General features: G+C 40.3%; 1 protein-coding gene across 7 annotated transcripts in view; it reads left to right on the plus strand.

The window, feature by feature from the left end:
• sox6 (SRY-box transcription factor 6) overlaps positions 1-19,664 on the plus strand; it is a 162,150-nt gene that overhangs the window by 122,220 nt on the left and 20,266 nt on the right. For all 7 annotated transcript variants that reach the window (XM_047362727.1, XM_047362724.1, XM_047362723.1 and 4 more), the window contains 4 exons: positions 2,796-2,875; positions 10,800-10,949; positions 13,177-13,345; positions 13,444-13,631. In XM_047362727.1, the coding sequence (XP_047218683.1) occupies positions 2,796-2,875; positions 10,800-10,949; positions 13,177-13,345; positions 13,444-13,631 (587 nt within the window). The remainder of the gene's footprint in view (positions 1-2,795; positions 2,876-10,799; positions 10,950-13,176; positions 13,346-13,443; positions 13,632-19,664) is intronic.

Raw genomic sequence — 19,664 nt, forward strand, 5'->3', positions numbered from 1 at the left:
TTCCTTTCTTAACAGCCTACATTATAAATTTAGTTACATAAGGTTAAGTTGTCAGATCATGAGAAAAAAAACCTTTACCTTAAATATGGAAAACTTAATGTTATTTTTACAAATATAATCAAGTTTCAGCTTCGAGTCCTATAGCCTTTACTTTATGACTTATTTGACCCTAAGAAAGGCCTCAGCATCATCTGTCAACCCTCAGCAGGTCTATGACTTACGTTTTATGGTACCACTTGAACCTAGAAATATAGCAGTGCCGTCACCTGAGCTACCTCCCACCCGACCGTGGAATTTATAACCCATACTCTGGGCATGAAATGTTTGAGAAAAAAAAGTTTTTAATTTAAATTTTTTTTTTTAGCAGTCAGTGACGCCAAGCTGGAGTCTAGTTCCTCCACACAGACACTGCAAGCCCAAAAACCCAGACCTTGCAATGCCAGACCCCCCTGGCAGCTGAAAAGTGGCACATGACCCTTCTCAGGTTTCACATGACATCTAGAGACACCCAGCCATTTATTATCCTCAAATCCTACGTCACAGTCTGCAGAGAGCAAATGAGACAGGGAGAAAGCAATAATAAAAAGAGGAGGTGTAGAAATAACCACAGTCCACCCCCCTGTACATCTAACCTTGCACCATTCGAAACCCCTTCTGCTGAGTGATTTTATTTGGCACTAAATGGGGATTGAATTTCCATGGCCTGTATAACATTGTGCAGTGCTGTACAAGATTGCAGTGAGGCAGGCGGACGAGGGCAAAGTGAAAGAGAAGGTACATACATTTACCTTGTCTGTGGCTTAATGGCTCCATATGTTTGTGAGGAGAAGTGACAGGCAGAAGTGGGGTTTGAGCGAAGGCCAACAACCCCATCCCCACTCCCACAGCGCACCCCACCTCCTTTCCTACCTCAGACACATGCCTCAAACCAACCTCTCCTGTATGATTGCTGTGCTGTGTCAAAAGACATGCTCTGCCCACTTCAACATGCTAGATCGAGTGTGTAAAAGTCTCAATATTGTTAACGATATCACTTCTACTGAAGCTGTTTTCTAAATAGTTGTCTGACAAATGTTCTTGTAGCAGGCTAATGGTAATAAAAGGAAGCACAGTTGTCTTTGTTGCTTGATTACAGTGATAAGCGAGATAAGAACGGGTTTTAGTATTTATTTTTTTCTTCACCCTTGTTGTTGGGACTCCACACACTTGTTCCAACCAGTTTTCACACAAGTGCTTTCACTGTGCTGCCAAAGCTATCAGTCAGAAACAAACAATGTGTTGAACAATAGCTAGACAAGTCTACAGCTGTGAGAACTGCCTGAGAGAACATGCCTTATGTCTTTACAAACTGACTAACTGATATCAAGGAAAGATATGTTACGGTGCCTGCAGAAGTGTTCATATTAATTGAACATTACAACCTCAAAACTGCTGTGTGTTTTTCATGATTTTATGTAGAAGTGGAAGTAAAATTATCTTTGTTCTTTAAGTGGAAATTTAAGTGTGGCATGCATTTGTTTAAACCCCCCTTTATTCTTTTACCCCTAAATAAACCTCCATTGAAAACAATTGAAAGCATCCTTGAGGCCCATGGTAACTCTTGAAGAGCTGCAGTGATCCACTGCTCAGGTGGGAGAATCTTCCAAAAGAACAACAGAAAACATGTGGAAGAGGGTGCTCTGGTCAGATGAGACCAAACCTGACCCCCATGGGCTCTATGTGTGGTGTCAAACTAATATGGCACATTCTGAATAATTCATCCTCTGAGGTGAAACATGCTGATGGCAGCACGATGCTATGGGGATGCTCTTCTTCAGCCGGGACATGGAAGCTGGTCTGAAATGATATGGAGATGGACAAAGCCTAATTTAGGACAATCTAGGAAGAAAAAGTTGGCTCAAATTAATGGTTTAGATCACAACATATTTATATGTTAGAATGGCCCAAAATGTAAATTATATAAAATGCAAGTCGGATGAACTTCCATTGATGAGATGATATTTTCCCAACAGCTGTGCATGCTGCATTCGGGTACAGGGGGGTATGCTAGTTTTTTTAAATATCAAAACGACTCCAAAGGGACTTAAACATAATAAAAAAAATTTATTAAAACACTTCCAAACATCAACATTGACATTTAAATATTGTTGTATTATCTATCTATCCACACAATATACTACTTTCCATTTTTTTAGATTTTAGAATAGAACATAAAATAAAATTAGTTAAAAATCTTTTAAAAATATTCTTTATTTGCTGCTGAGAGAAGTAAAAAAAAAATCTTACATATATAAATATATATATATATATATATATATATGTGTGTATGTATTCAGAAAAGTTACAATTATCGCTACTTTATGTGAGTCTATTACAAAAACAAAATCCAGCCTGGAATGTCCCAAAATGTGTAAAAGGTTTATGAGTGGTTAAATACTTTTGCATGGCACTGTACATGTTACCATGATACAAACTCACTCTGATAACAAACCTCAGAAAAATTCAAACTTGTTAATCCATGCAGTTTTTTTTCACGATGAATAGTGTGCAGGTGGAGTAAGGAGGGGAATGGTGTGTAACGTTTCTCAATAATCCTACTCTAGTCAAACCAACTTTAGCCTTTTGTTAATGCAGATGTTTGGGCTTGAAGCCGAGGGCACGTTGCAATGTGCCACGTTACTGTGGCAAGAGCAGCAAAGTGTCCACAATCCCTGTTGGCACTTGTCTGGATGCTGTGGGCCCAGTTCATTGTCTGAACCTGTATGTATTGTTGTCTTTCTCTCCCTCCCTGACAGGTGATAACTACCCGGTGCAGTTCATTCCATCCACAATGGCAGCTGCAGCAGCGTCAGGACTCAGCCCCCTCCAGCTCCAGGTATGTACAGTCCTATGACAAAGAATGCTTGGGACGCCGCCAAGCTCAGGGCAAAAAGGATGGCTAAGCAGCTGTGAGCCAAGTAATGAGCTGCACACTAAATAGTCCTGGAGACCCCCCTGGCTCACACCCGCTTATCACCTTACATATGTAATTTATCCCCATTTTAAAGAAGATTTATCCCCACTTGTTCTGCCAGACAGAGGAGTTGGGAAGATAATAGTTATTAGAGAGAATGAGAATCACTTTGGTTACTTTAATCCTCTGCCAGTGAATTTATCACAGGACAATTTCCTGTTGAAAAAAAGGCTTCTTATTGCTTTTGTCTAACAAAGTCAGTGCAATTTTTGATTAGGCTGTGTGAAGAGAAGAGTTAAGAGGAAAGCATAGATAAAAATCAGTTTGAATACGAGTGTGACAGAGAAATAACTTCTATCTTGAGATGGGCTGAGCCGAGGTTTGAGCCTCAGAAAAAGTTTGAGATCGGCCCCAAACCCCCTACGGGCTGCTCCAGGAAGCTTCTCACGCAACATTTAAAAGAGCTAAACCCAGGTCAGGACTTAACCCCAGGCTGTAATGCTTAATGTAGATAATAATCAGCATTCTCTCATTTACAGTTAACATTATGACAATATAAGCACATAAACGTTAGCTTCCTTCAACCCGCATGTCAAGTTTGTTTTGTGATTTTTGTTTTATATTGATTTATTGTTCTGGTTTAACATTTATGATTTAATGATAGGTTATTGTTTTGATTATGCAGTTTTATCTTTACTGCTGTTGTTTCATGTTGTACATTCCTGTTTTAGTGTACCCAGTCAACCATTGTTTTATGTTTTTACTCGTTGATTTTTTTTGCCAAGTAGCATATAATTTTTTTGTTTTTTTGAAAGACTTATTTCCTGAACACTTCCTGAATCCACTTTGAGATACCAAACCCAATCTTAGTTTCTGGATCAGTGATAATAATTTTCTTCCTAAGATTTTTTTAGCTCTTATTTGCATAAAAATACAGAAGAAATGAGGATCTGATTGACAAACTACATATTTGAGTGTTTTTTTTTTTGGGATCTCTAATTGTTGGGTTCTGTTGCAGATCTGAGTAATTGTAGATCTTATTTCTTTGTGAAACTAGACTTCAGTAATGCTCTCTGAAAACAAAAGAAGGAAGTGAGAAATTAAAGAGCATCTCTGCTCAGATGTGGTTAAGTGGCCACTGAGGCTGAGTTGAAATGGAGATTTTCACTGCTGTGACCTGTGATGCTCAACGCCAATGAGGAACATGTAAAGAGAGCCTAACAATAAAAGGCGAAACTCTACGTGGTATTTGTCCTTTTGAGGCTTCCATCAATAATAGTAATGAGCCTTGGCAAGTTCTAACAATGCATGCAGCCTGCTCTGAAGAGCCGTGCCTCATTATGCAGCCACAAGGAGAGCTGTCAGAAGCATGGAAGGTGTTGAATGATTCTGCTCATGGAAAAAGTAAAAGTTAAGCCTGATCTGGAGAGTGTTTCTGGAGAGAATGGGTTGGTGTAGCGTGGTGAAGTTTACAGGAAGGGAGTGTCAGTTTAGATAGACAAATACAAGACTATTTATAGGGGCATGTGAGGTCAGATGAGACAGACATATATCTGAGGTCGGGCTGAGAAGGGCAGACGGGTCTAGAGAGTCATTAATTCAGATTATGTGTTTAACCCTGGGAATGGGCAAAAACAGTGCCTCTAAGACCATGACTTGGCTGACCTTTACAGAACACAGTAAACAAAAAAGAGGTGCATTTTTCATTAATTGAACTCTGTCAGCCCGTCACATATTCCGCCCCACTGTCTGCTATTTACTCTGCACAGAGATTCCTCCTCAAAACAGTGAGGCAAGTCAAACATGCCCTTTAATACATAGCTGGGATCAACAAACCACGTGACTGCCACAACTTCCTCCACAAAGCGCCGGGGGGCCTGCCATGATTAAAAACACCATATCAATTCAGACATGAAATTAAGTGAGTTTTTACCTCCATGCTCCTGTAATAGCAACATTTCTTTTCTTTTTTTTTAGAAACAAACTTGTTTAAAGTTTATATTTTTTAAATAGAAACTAAGTAAGGTAAAAATGAACCAGAAGAACAACAAAAAAGCACCTGTTTGAATAAATTTAATATGTGTCGTGCTTTAAAGCAGGTTATTAATACTGTATATTTTAGGAAACGACACAAAACTATGATTAGATGTATTGATTTAATTCTCGGTATTAAGGTCATCCCATTTTTTACATAAGGAACTTTTCTCATTAACCACTGGAGCAAAGCTGTACTTCATTTTCAACTCCAAAGCCATTGTTTGTCTTCCCTATATTCTTACACACTAACAGAAAGAATATCTTTCTCGCATATGGGTGAACAAGCAGCTCCCACTAATTAAAACATCTTCTCCTGTCAGCTGCCAAGGAAGGTATAATTTTCACCAATTTACTCAGTTTAGATTGCACAATATATGAACCTTTAAAAATTATCTTATTGGTAGAATTAATTCCCACAATGTTACAGAGGTAATGCGATCAGCCATCCGGCCAGACAAGGTTGACCGCTCCGTCAGTCTTAATGTTTGCTGCGCAGCCTCTTCACAATCTCCTCTGTCATAACAATCTGGGTTCCTCCCCCGGTTCCCTGCCTTTTTCTCTCTAAGAAAAGAGGAAAAAAAAACGACGAGGTAACAAAGGCTTATAGCTGATAGATGTAAATGAATCTTCCAGGCCACGTTTGATTGTTGGGAGACTGTAATTTGCTTGTCAATACAGGCGGGTGGCATCACTCTAGCGGCTGACAGTCGGCGAGTGGCTGTCACCGGGTGCTGCTGTACCACGGGGCAATTTCACTCAATGTTTTCCTGACAGATTGGCTCTGGTCCACAACTCACAGGAGAGGAGGCGGGTAAACTATCCCAGCGCGACATGCCTCTCTTCATTAGTGCCCACACAGAGCCGGGATGAGCCCAGGACCAGCAGGAAACAATAGCTCCTCGCCTGCCTGTCCTTCACTGATTACAGCTGACACGTCTCACCTAAAAGAGGAAATTGTGCTTGGATTGTGCCCCACCAATCTGTCGGGACACCTACTATATTCAATTGAGCAAGGAGACAAGAAGGGGATTTTCCTAACTCCACAAAAGAATTTTCTGTCTGGGACAGCATTTAATTTGCTGTTTGTACACTATCCCTCGCATCAGTTGCCAAGTGAAAAACTATTTACTCTCGGAGAATGTGAACTTAATACATCGCCCGTCTTTTTAACAGAACAAATGAACAGTGGGACAACCTTCAATGCAGCTCTGTTTTATATCACAGAAAGCAGACATTTGAGTGCAAGCCATTTACAAGTTAAAGTATCATTGGATAAAGCAGAACATCTGGGTTCCCTGTATGTAGTATCACCCTTGGACTAAATAAATAGAGAGAAAGCTTCTGCTTTCACTCAGTCTGGCTCCAATTTTCCCTCTCTTGCTTTCTTAGTTTCTGTATTGCTTTTCCAGTTTCCAATCCACAGCTGAAACTACCTCTAAGTGTTTTAGTTTGTGGATTTCTCTCTGTCAATTACCATCACCCTTTCTTTTCTCATTCTTCTGCTTTTCCTCTTCTGAATTGTCCATGCCCGTGACATCCTCCTGCTTTACAGTACTTGAAATTGAGCAGCTTGAGATTAGACGTAAAGTAACATTGGATGTGGCACCTCTCATACAGGCTCGTGATAAAGCTGAGCCTATCCTAGCCCGGTGCTGCCACTGTAAAGATGAAAAGCAGCCCATGCGCTTAACAACTAACCAGGACCACATCTCAAGCAGACAGACACATCTGAAGGAGTACTCACGGGCTTAGACGACTGCAGCGATAAGCAACAGTGTTACACAGTCAGGGACAAACAGGAAGAAAGTGGGAGAGCAGCAAACTGCACATTATCTTTTGTTTGGATGTAAATGCCTGTGTGGTACAGATGTGGAGAAATGCTTCTATCATTAACAAGTGAAGCACTTTTGACTTTGAAAGAGAGGAAGAGAGGAGGAGGAGGAGGGAAGAAAAGAGAGGCATACTGTAGAGAGCAGCTGTTTCTGTGTTTATGAGCAAAGGAGTCAGGTCTTTGAAGGTAACCCAGAGCAGAGCAGCAAAGCTAGAATGAGTGGAAGGCTGGCTAATAGGACGGCAAGGTGAGCAGCTGGATTGAGGCAGGGGTGAACAGGGGGACAGATGGACAGACAGAGTCAGTAATGCAGTGAGCAGTAGTGAATGGGAGGGCTGGCTCCGGGGGCCACAGGCCTTGAAGTACCCACATTCATAAAATGTGATTGTGTGTGTTTGTGTGTGTGTATGCTGACGAGAAACTCACAGAAAAGTATAAGAAAGACAGAGGAAGGCCATGAGGAGGGAGGAGGGTCAGAGTGGAGCAGGTTGGGCGCCAGCAGATGAAACAGATGTTGAGCCATACTGGAAAGCATCGGCACAGTGCACCAGGACGCCTTCCTCCACTCCTGACATCTGGGCTTAGCCTGGGTCAGCCTGCATGGTCGCCCCGGGCAATGAGCCTGTACAAGCCTTGTGGCAAACGGGGCTGGCGCTGTGCTGCCTTTTAAATGGTTTGGTGCACTGAAGCACAGTTAATGCCCTCATATCCAGTCTAGTGCTCAGTGCCCAGGCTAAACAGAAGTGATTGAGACACAAGCAGACAGACACACAAAGAGGTTAGAGTCTCTTTAAGATTGTGCTGCTAATAAATTATGCTTAATCTACATCTACCTTAAGGAAGGTATGTACAATGTATAACTTTCCTGCGAGCATGCAACTACATTTTCTGCACACTGCACTAAGTAGTGACTCTGTCCTAATAAAAAGCCATTTGTTTGTTTTAGAGAAGCATAAAGATATTTGCATTTTATTGTACCACACATTTACAACACATTTCAGCATATTAAAAATATCTCCTAAAGTTAATCACATATTATGCATCTAATATGTTTAACATCATCAGCAGAGTGCACAATCTGAGTTTAATGTCACAAGCAGATAACTGAACCTCCCCATTTAACCTCTGCTGCCTCCAGAGGGCTTGTTTTTAATTATCCAAGGCTAACAGACTGACCTTGGGTGTGTTTGCACACACTTTAAATCTATGCTCACTGAAATCTGCAACGTTCTGCAGGAAAATTGAGAATGATGGGGTCAAAACAAAGTGCTTAGGTGCTGTGTTTGTTTACGATTTCTAAAGTACTAAATTACTACTTTTCACACAGTTTTTCACAGTAACAATATGTATCTGCACTTTTATTGATGACAATTCACATTAAACTACCTTTTACTACAAATAAAAATATATGTGTATTGAGAGAAAATTGAATGAGAAGCATTATGAGGCTCTCACGTTCCCCCCTATGACTCCACAGTCAGAACATCAACTCTCAGCTTAAACTTTAATACCTTCAACCTTTTTTTGCCCCAAATGGTCAGTAAATATCAAGAGGTGAAACATTAGATCAGAAAAAATAAACCAAGGGATGTAGAGTCTTGGGAGGCATTTAGCCTCGCTTAACAATTGTTTCTAGTTTTTACTTGAGTTCAGTCTTCATATGATTTCTTATCTTGTGTATAAAATATGATAAGCATAAAAAAACACACTTTACAAATACAAGTTATCTTTATCCTATCAAGAACATGAGCACGTTTCTACAGAAACTGACAATAAAGTATCTAGCTTGCAAGATTTTAGAATATAGAAGTCCCTGAAAAGATTTTCATTCACATGTACCATTTCCAATTCAAAATGATTACTTTTATTAATATCTCCGAGTCCTAGTTTTCACGTTGTGCATCATATTTTCCATTGGATTAAGGTCTGACCCACTCTAACACATGGATATACTTTGATATGAACCTTTCAGAGTAACTGGCTATATTTCTAGGGCCACCGTCCTAATGAAAGATAAACCTCTGCCTCAATCTCTACTCTTATCTTTCTTCAACTGTCCCTGTTAAAAAAATCATCCCCCCAGTACAATGCTGCTACAGCTTTTTGGTTGTAATGTGGTAATAATTCAAATGATGTTAATAGTCTTACAAGGCACTATAAAAATAGGGCGGATTAGAAATTTGAAAATGATTATAATGGACCAAAACAGTAGAGCTAACCTTTCACATTTTAATATAGAACCAAAATATTTAATGGAATAAGCAGAATTGTATATGTAACTATAATGTCATAATGCATTTTTAGCTTCAGCAGCATATTTTTTTCCTAATTAAATGTATTGTTCTTTGATGTTCAGAGCATTCCTAGTCACAAGGAAAGCCCCTGCCTGTCACACCGGAACCTGCTAATCAATGGCAGAATCCTGACTGTGAGGTATTCGAGGCAGTGTCTAATTAAGCTCTCTTTCCAGTACAATCAAGTTCTTCCCACTCAAGGTGGGATTATGCCCAACATAAGGCCCATTGGCAAACATCAGCCCAGCAGACATCTGCTAAGACGTCCTCGTGTCCTAAAGTAACAGTCACTAAATAGAAACCTGAAGTTTACTTTCTTTTCAAAACAAATTCTTCAATTCTTACTTCTCTTTAACATGCAAAATACCTCTATCTATCGACAAGTCTCACCTGGATGGGAAGAAAGTGGAGTTAGGTCAACTGCTGTGTCTACCATCTGGGACAAAAGGCTGCTTGTATCAGAGGTGGAGGCATCACTATCATTGCGAGAACATAATCAGTCGGTCATTTCCGCTGCCCATGTGCTGTTGTTATCCCTAGGTCCCCTGGAAGAATGGACCTTTTGTGCATGAGTCAGACCGATAAAGTTTCTTAGAAGAGCACATATGGGTTTATACCATGAGAGATTTACATTGACTTCATGCTTTATGTTGTTTTCCTCTTGATTTAAACCACCAGACGTGAGGACAGTGAGGGCCAGGTGACATTTTTACAACTGCAGTCGGTATGTGGCTGTTCGAAACAGAAAATGAGATAAGGTTTGTTAACTGGCCAGTTGAAGCAGAATTAGATTATCCATGACAGCGCAATCTGACTGAACAAGCTGAACAGTTTACCTTGTTGGACTCAAGCCATTTCCCTCCAAATGCAATCCTGCATCTCAAGAATACCTCAGTCTAATCATTAAAGGCATCATGTGACGGAAATTCTAAGCATTGGCATAGCATAGCGTTGTTTTTGCACAAGAAATTATGTAGCCACTTTTGTAGTGTTACAGGAATGTGTGTTTCTATTTTTTAAACGTTATTAAACAAACAACTTAATTACAAGACTCTAGATGGTGCAGTAAACACAGATTGCACAGTCACATGATCAATGCTGTATGTGGATTGAGTTTTCAGGGTTAAATCTTTTTCCCAACAGATGTGGATGTTAGTAATGTAATTCTGATTATATCAGTACTCTTTGTGCAGGTTCCAGATACTTACAATGTGTCTGTTTAATATATTCTGTGATGGCAACAGCTGAAGGTGCTTGCGGGATGAGGGGGTTTGTCCCTGATGGCTGGGCAGAGACAAATCACAAGCCAGAAACTTCAATAGTAAGCTGCGTAGATCTCTGTGCTAACACACTTGCATCCAGGCTGCAAACTTTTCTCTGTGATGAGTGGAAAATAGAGGCTCCGAGTGTTTTGAGTGAAAGCCATCTCTGTATGGTTTTTAAGACTGCTGTCTCTCCCTGGGTTCAGCCTTTGAAATACAGTTAAGACCTTTGAAGGAGGTTCACTGCCAGCCTCATGGAAAGAGAGGAAAGACGTAGAAGAAAGAGAAGTGGGGTGGGGGGATGAAGGCAGACACAGAGGCAGAGAGGGAGAGGAAAAGACAGAATATAAAACTTTGAATGTCTGCTGGATTTGGATGCTAACGCCTTGCTGGTTTCTCCACCTCCCTCCCCGTTCCAACAGCAACTGTACGCCGCCCAGCTTGCCAGCATGCAGGTGTCTCCTGGAGCCAAGATGCCTCCGCTACCACAACCCCTCAATGCAAGCGGGCCCATCTCTCCTTCATCTCTAAAGAATGACAAGAGTTCTTCAAGCCCCATCACTCATGTAAAGGTACTGCCCTCAGTTTCTTTAACCGACCCACCAAACAGACCAAACCTTAAGTGGTACTCGACCTAGCCTGACCCAGATGTTGTTGGCTTAATAAACTAGCAATGACACTAGTCAGTACTTGAGCATTGAGCCTACTGGTGGCGAGCCCAGCCTTGTTCGGGGCCATCAATCTGAGGAGCTTTAACAAGGCTCCCTCTCTCTTAACCAGAACTTTGTGGATGTGGTTGCTATAGCAGTGGCAACTCCAAGTCAGTAATTTTTGGAACACATGTCTCTTTTTTTCCACAAAGTCAGGTCCTTTTTTTTACTAGAATGGAATAAACCTATTTCACAAGTGACTAACAGCTGTAGACAAAAGTGAAGCAACAAGTAAGATCAGCAGCCTTTGTATTTTTCTTATCCCTGTGAAGAAACCAAATGCAGGATGTGTGTTCTGCTGCTGTATGGCATGACTCCACTCAGCCTTCATGCAAAGAAAAAGACACATTCATCATTCGTGCTTGCTAAGACCATGATTAGAAACATATGCCCATTTGAAGTAGTTTAGCTTAATAATATCACAATGGAGAAACACCATAAATCATGGTGGGAAACCACTTGAGCTTTTCTTTGCTTATTTGCACTCAAAGACACACACAGACACACACCCATTCAGGTCCTCTCCCTCGTGGAGATGCCATCTAACTTTATCCAACTGTAGTTTGTTTAATTCTCATTCCATCAGACTGGATTAATGTTTATCTGTCCAGTTTTAACACAACTACAATCAACAGTTTGATTTGAGGTTTTTATGGGTTACGGTAATGTTTATATTAAGGATTTTGAAATGAATTAAATAATTGGTGAACATGTTTTGGCATTATTCCTCTTCTCTCCACATTGCAGTGGAATCATATTGCCTTCAGTTTTGTTTGTATGTTTTCAGCTCCACTGCTTTACAAACTGTTGTTGGCACTGTAATAACACAACATCAGGACACTCTGTGCTTCAGACATATGTTTTAACAAGGAGACACTAGGGCTCTTAAAAAACAGAATGTGACAGCTTAAGCCTTCATTTCATTTTATACTGTGCTGTGTATGAAGAAGGATTTATACTACACAATCCACCGGTACGTTTTTATTTTGGATTGAAAACTCATGAAGTCAATTTATTTAAACTAAGATTATGTCTTTATTCACCACTTGCTGGTCCCAATTTTTGTTGTTTCAACTTTCAAAACTATTGCTCTGAATGTAAACATGGGCAGGTTTGTGCAAGTCAATATTTTTTGTATCTCTTTCTGGGCATATATATACTTTTTAGAAACAGCAAATAATGGATTACTAATAGAAACCTTGTCGACACTCTGATCAACGTATGAAAACTAAAATACATGAATAAAAAAACAGGAATTTGTATGGGTGCTATTAAGTGTGTTACTAGGATTTTTCAGATTAAAATAATTTTAGCCTATATTCTTGTTTTCCTTCTAAATAATTCAAACTATGGGCTCACATATAACATGTTTTATAATTAAGCTGTATTGGTCGGCTCCCCTTGGTAAATAAGTTTCAGTTGATGGCTGGTTAAAATTTTCTACATGGAAGGTAATGCTCTTCATATTGCATCTGTAACAGGTCTAAAAACCCAGAACCAGCCAAGCAGTACAAAACAAATGCATCCTCCTTTAACTTGAGCTAAAGGCCAGACTGTACATTATATTTGCACTTTATATATTTTTTTTGAAATGGGCATATCAAAGTATACTATAAAAACCAAGTATGCACAAATAAGGACTGAAATTAGAAAACAAGTTAATGAAGTAGATAATGCAAGTCGACATCTGATGAATGGAACAGCTGTCTTTGATCATTGGCACCCCTGTTATCTGGTCATTATTTATTCTTCGAACCAGAGTGCAGACACAGAGAGCGAGGAGGAGGAGAGGCAGAACAGATGAAGATGTACAGAGAGACAGAATCTGCTTTAATTAGTGTGAACAAAGGCGCCGGACGACTGTGAGGAAGATCGCAGAGGAGAAGAGAGGAGAGGAGAGGGATGGGGGGTGGACACAAAAAGAAGGAAGAATAAGGAAGGAGTTTTTGGTCAGGATAGAGATTCTGTAATTAACCAGAAACAGAGGAGAAGATCCGTGCAGTCTGGGAATCCACAGCTCCTGCAAGAAAAGGAGGGGGGAGCCCATTCACATCTGTCTTCTTTCATACTCCTATCTCTGCTGCTGTAGGAGGAGGGAACACAGCCCCTCAACCTGTCTGCTCGGCCAAAGACGACAGAAATGGTCAAATCTCCGACATCCCCAACATCAAACCTGTTCCCAGGCAGTAAAAGCAGCCCAAACAGTCTCATCGGCAAAGGCGGCATCCCCAGCCCACTTGGAGGAGGCCTTGGCCGGGGTTTGTCTCTCAAAATCTTTCCACAGTTGGTCACATTCAATTACTCAAACTGCAATTTTTGTGTTGCTGTGTACTAATTTTGCTGTCCCTTCACGTAGACATTCTGTCCACCCTAAACTCCACTGCGTTGTTCGGGGACCAGGACACGGTGATGAAGGCGATCCAGGAGGCTCGTAAGATGAGGGAGCAGATCCAGAGGGAGCAGCTCCAACATCACCAGCAGGGCATAGATGCAAAACTGTCTGCCCTCAGTTCAGTGGGCCTCAACCACTGTAGAGTTGATAAGGTCAGAACCAGCATCACTTTTTATCTCTGCATTATAATGCAAGAAAAAAGCGCCTCTCTTTGGCAAAAAGAAGAGAAGGAAAGAAAGTATTGAAGAAACTGGAACATTTTTAGACAGCAGTAATTCTTAAGTCTAATGATTTCCTTTAATCAACCTCCAGGGTGGTCATATTGATAAGAGCTGGCAGAGGCTGGTTGCATATGTGTATTTATCCAAATTAGCATGAATGTGTTACGGTGTGCATACTCAGAGGCTTCTGCGTTGTGGATATTGGTGTGAGGGCCATGACAGGACATGGCAGTGCCCAGTGTGGGTTAAGAAAACTCTGAAGTCTTTGCCCAATTAAAGCCAACTTGCAGCCCTCTCTGTCCCCTGACATGGGATGGGGCTGCTTTGTACCAGGAGCACACACTCCCAGGGATTCCCTTTAAAAATATCTTCAATCGATGAGTCAATCAAGTAAAGAAAAAAGCTGTCCTCTTCTCTTCAGCTTGATGCCATGTTGCCAGTTGGCTGTGAGGAGCAGGCAGAAACTGGGAGCAATGCTCATTAATATTTTAGCACCTGACACTTTCAACCAACACCCTCAACTAGGTCAATGTATATGTAAAAAAGTCTATGAATATCTATTTTGATTTCCTCCTTATTTGGTGTTTGGAAGAGATTACTGCTTTTGCAGGTGGCAATCAACTATGCTCTTACTCAAGTGAAGCAGATAAATTGATGCAGCCCAGAGAGAGGACATGGTTGAGGGCATCTCTCTCTCTCTCACTCTCTCTCTCGTACTTACTCCATGACCACCCAAACAAAAAGGAGTTTACAATAAGAAATCAATCAAACTCACTTTTGCAACATCCCTGAATAACTAGGAGGACATTTTATAATCCATGTAAACTTTAGCAAAAAATCTCATTCCAGTTATTTTTTTCTGGGATATCTTTGTTTGATTAACACATGATGTAGAAAGCCTTTCGTATTATGTTGTAAGTCCCTTTTTCTTCATAATTAGCCTCGGGAGTTGGTACAGCTGCCTTCCTTTCTCAAAACTAAGGTGTGCCTGTGGTCAACAGAGCAGTCAAATATGTCATGACATGAAAGCATTAACTAAACAATGGCTTTTTTCACAAGCAACACACTGACAGCTTCATTGTCCCTAGTAAGTAGAGCCTAACTGCCTTTAAAAGGAAAAACTTCCAGTTAATGCACCTTAGAGACTTCTCAGGTGTTTTATCTGAATTCTGGACTCAACCTGTCTTAAAGACCTTGTTAAGGTAGTTGTCTTAGACGAGAAGAATTCCTGTCTGTTTTTCTTTTCTAAAGGAATCTTGTGCTTGAATGAGTCAGTTGCTCATCATGTGTAATCCACTTTTTTTCTTTTTATGCCACTTAAGCAGATAGTGTGTGAGTGTATGTGTTTGCAGAACATTAAGGACAAATACTTACAGCACAGGGCTGCACGGTGGTGCAGTTGGTAGCACTGTTGCCTTGCAGCAAGACGGTCCTGGGTTCAATTCCCAGCCTGGGGTCTTTCTGCATGGAGTTTGCATGTTCTCCCGGTGCATGTGTGGGTTCTCACCGGGTACTCCGGCTTCCTCCCACAGTCCAAAGACATGCCTGTTAGGTTAATTGGTCACTCTAAATTGACCTTACGTGTATGAATGAGTGTGTGCTTGGTTGTTTGTGTGTTGCCCTGTGATGGACTGGCAATCTGTCCAGGGTGTACCCTGCCTCTCGCCCATAGACTGCTGGAGATAGGCACCAGCTCCCCCGCGACCCACTATGGAATAAGTGGTAGAAAATGACTGACTGACTGACTACTTACAGCACAAACATCTACAAATAATTAGCAAATTAATAGTGTTTTTGATGCTTCAAACATTTGTTTGCAGAGACCTTGACATTTAGTTTAGAGTCAACAAATGCGAAGCAATAGAGGCAATGTGCATGGGTTTGTAATTCTAAAAAAACTGAAGGGTCTGTCATGTCACAGCATTACTCAGGGGCAGCAGGTTCACATGCACCTATCATGCCTGATAGGTGGCGATAATGCACAGGTTTGTTAACTTCTTTATTCAAAGCAGAAGAGTACAAAAGAAATTAATGGAGCTTTTCTATACTTGTTATCGACAAATGGCAATTTAAAGTAAGTAAAATTAATCATCTTATTTTTGTTTTTTACCTTCACATCTTGAGATCAGGGAAAGATGTGGTCTTTCTCACTTTAGCACAACTTATTATGAATTGTATCGGCCAGAAGAGTGATCACAAAATCTTCTCTTACATGCTCTCGACCTGACAGACTTTTGCAAGCTTTGGCACAGCATGAAATTCACATAACAACAACTTCGGAAATGATCAGTCACGAAATAGGAAAACAGTATCTGACTTAAAATATAAACTCATTGGCCCTTTTATTAGGTACACTTTATTACGTTTGCCATTAGGACTGCCATAATTATTTATGGAATTGGTAAAATAAGGTATCGGAAGATTGACGGAATCACTCAGTTTCTGCAGATTTGTCATTCTCCCATACCACCACATCCAAAGGTGCTTTACTGGAATGACATCTGGTGACTGAGGAGGCAAATTGAGTACAATGAGCTCACTGTTATATTTAAGAAACCAGTTTGAGATGAATTGAGCTTTTTGACATTGTGCATTATCATCTTAGTCATTGGAAGATAGGTATTTTGGGGTCACAAAAGGATATCCATGGTCAACAAAAATAGTCAAGCAGGGTGTGGAACAAGGCTCAACTGGAACTATGGGGTTGGTCCAAGAGTGTATTAAGACAATATTTCCCACACAGTTATGCCACCTCTGCCAGCCTGAACCATTGATACAGGTTGGATTCATGGTTTCATATTGTTTATGCTAAACTTTGGGCCAACCAGTTGAAATCAAGATTTGTTACACTAGGGAACATTATTCCGGTCTATTGTTGTCCAGTTTTGTGGCTTTTTAAACCCAAGAGATGGTTGTGCGTAAAGACAGCAACAACAACAATGCCGACTTTAGCAAATTGTTTTCACCATGTCCAGATGTCTAATTGTGTTGAGTTGCTGTTTGTGTTACAAAGCAATTAAACATGTGTAACTAATAAAGTGGCCATTCATTTCAAAATTAGTTGTATCAACAAACTCTATGTTGTGGACTAGTACCCTACACTTACGCTTATGAAAGCTTTCTTGATGGTCCAAACCTTAGTGAGGCATTTTCATAAATTAGTTTTAACGACACTGTTTTTGCCAGGACAGTCTGATGGAGATAAGCTCTATTAAGTCAGCTAAAAGAATTGCCCCCATCATCTTCATCCTCTGGCTGCAAATAAAGGACAGTAAGTTCTAATTCAGCTGTAAAATGAGAGCGGCGAGAGAGTCTTTTGCTGATACAACAAGGCAACAGAGTAGAAAGAATCGGATGGTTCAGATAAAAGCTTTCACTTTGGTCAGTTTCAGAATATTAATATTTTAAGGAAGCGCCTCACCTGGCATAAATATGGTGTGGTCTTTAATAGCTCCCCTTCCAGTCTCTTGTTTGGAAGTTTATCATAGTGAGAGCTTACATGAAGAAGATTCTGGAAGGTAACATAAATGGGATTAAGGAGAGGTTAAGATCATTCGGTGTGGCTGTTAGAGGGGGATATTAAATATTGATTTATCCCGCTGTAATGACCAGGCAGAGGAGTGGTTCTAAGTGCTGCTTACAGATGGATCAATTCATCTTTTCAATCAAAGTGTATTTGAACAGTACAATGCATTCCTCCCGGCCTTTATCTCCTCTTCCCTCCCTTCCTGGCCACTGACCTAGGAGAACATGGGATAGATCGGACTTTGTTTATCAGTTTACAAGCCTTTAACCTGAGGACAAGTAAAATATTCATGCTTTTACAAGAGGGGATTTACTTGGTTGTCTTTTTATTTGTCTGTTTTTACTATACCCCCTCAGTACAATAAAACCTTTTACAAGCCCTCTGCAATTTGCCTTTTTCAAATATTTATCTAAAAGTATTATTGTCTTCAGAGGGGCAATTACTTTGTTCCATTATTTACCATCTCCTCCTTGCCCGGTGGAGGCTTTTACCTAGAATGCACCAGCAGATCTGCAGTCACACACAGCCAATGCGAGGCCATTTGTAACCGATTGAATTGTTTCCTTTTCTGCTGGACAGATATCAAGCATCTGTGTTGCTAAATTCTTATTTAGATGTTTACAGCCTCTTGAAGTTTATAGCGAATAAGACTCAGATTTCTCAGCAAATTTCACTTAACTGTCACAATTTATGCTTAAATTTCAGGAACAAAATATCTGTTAACATTCCATTGTTTTCACACTGCAAAAAAATCATATTATTCAATCTTATAATTACTGTACAATACTGTTGTCAGTGAAAAAAAAAATATAAGCACAGGAGCATATTGTCACATTGCATTTGAAGAACATAGAAAGGCTTTGGGAAATTCATGATAAAATATCCATAATAACATTTCTAATCAATTGTAACTGAGCAACAAAAAAAACAACATTTCAGTCTTCCAGACACTATCTCGTATGTTCAGCTACATCTGTAGTTTCACTGATGGGGTGTATAACATGGCAGAATTGTAACAGAAAAATACAAAACAGAAAAATTGACAAAACTGGCCAGTTTTGCTAATTAACTCTTATTTTTCAGGTAAAACTTATTTTTTACAGTGACACATACATTTTTCTGGCATTAACATGGATTAAACGCAGTGTATTTGATGTCCGGAAGGTAGTCTGAAAATAAAATATATTCTGCTGCTGACAAGTCCCTAACTGGAATCAAAAGGGGAAAGGCCAGCGTATTAACCTATTGAACTGCCCTTTTTGCCCTACAACGCCACCTTTCCTCAGTATTGATGGCTCCAATTGTCCATTTTGTGTATCCTAAAGCTCAGCCTGTAAATATTCAAGTGGAGATTACACCTGTGCTTCACAGAATCCACACTCCTAGCCTATTGGTTGTAGTTGCTACACTGCCCCCCCATGTGTGTGTGTGTGTGTGTGTGTGTGTGTGTGTGTGTGTTTGTATGTGTGTATGCATATAACCAGATGTAAGTGTGTGTATGCATGTGATGCCAGGGCTCTATTCAGGCAAAGCCCTCACAAAGACTTTGAATATAATCTTGTCTGCTTTGCAGCCCTGGAAGCAATTTTCTGCTCCTTTTCGACTGCTGTCTTGGAAATTGCAAACCAAGGCATTTTGGCTGCAGTGTAAATCCTTGGCATACAAGAGTTTGCCCATCCAAATTAGATTATGCTCAGCTTGCAGGCACTGGCTGCAGCCAGCAAGTGCTATTGTGAAGATTGCTTACATTAATGCTTTGTCCTATTGTTCGCCTTTGCCAAAAGAATAAAAAATAATGTAAAAGTGTGTCTGTGCAGATGTGGGACTGTCCCGGGTCAAGCCTTTCGCTCCCCACCAAAGCATCAAGGCTGCATCTTTGTGGGTTGATTTGGCAGTATTTTGCCCAGTCTCCATTTAACAAGATGAATTTCTTGCTCTCTACAGCCATACAGAAATGCCACTGGCCTGAGTGGCTAAAAGCTATGATGCACTTCACCAGAAGGTGCACACAAGAAAGAATGGAGGAAAGAATATACTACAAAGAACTATTTACAGTCTATGGTATTGCTTAAGTTGGGCTGTAGTCACCCCATTATACTTGGGGTTTTGTGGATGTGTGAATCTGTTAATGTCCAATATCTTGATGTAAGCAACCCGTAGGGTTTGAAAAGGCTAAAAGCTGAGGTCCATCTTATATTTGGTGGAACAGTTCTGGACGATTAAGGAGTGGGATTGACAAAAAACACATTCTGGCTTAGAGGTGTTTTCAGCATTTTTAGTTTATTTAGCAGAACTCACAACTTTTTTTCAGTTTATTTAGTTACCTACAAAGTTCAGTTACCACAAAATGAAGCATATTCTGCTTTGAAGCAAATGTGGTGATGGCCTGACTAAACAAATGGAACCAGAATAGCTTTCTGTCTACACTCTGTGATATG

This window comes from Girardinichthys multiradiatus, chromosome 4, assembly GCF_021462225.1.
Source record: "Girardinichthys multiradiatus isolate DD_20200921_A chromosome 4, DD_fGirMul_XY1, whole genome shotgun sequence".
NCBI classification, from domain to species: domain Eukaryota; kingdom Metazoa; phylum Chordata; class Actinopteri; order Cyprinodontiformes; family Goodeidae; genus Girardinichthys; species Girardinichthys multiradiatus.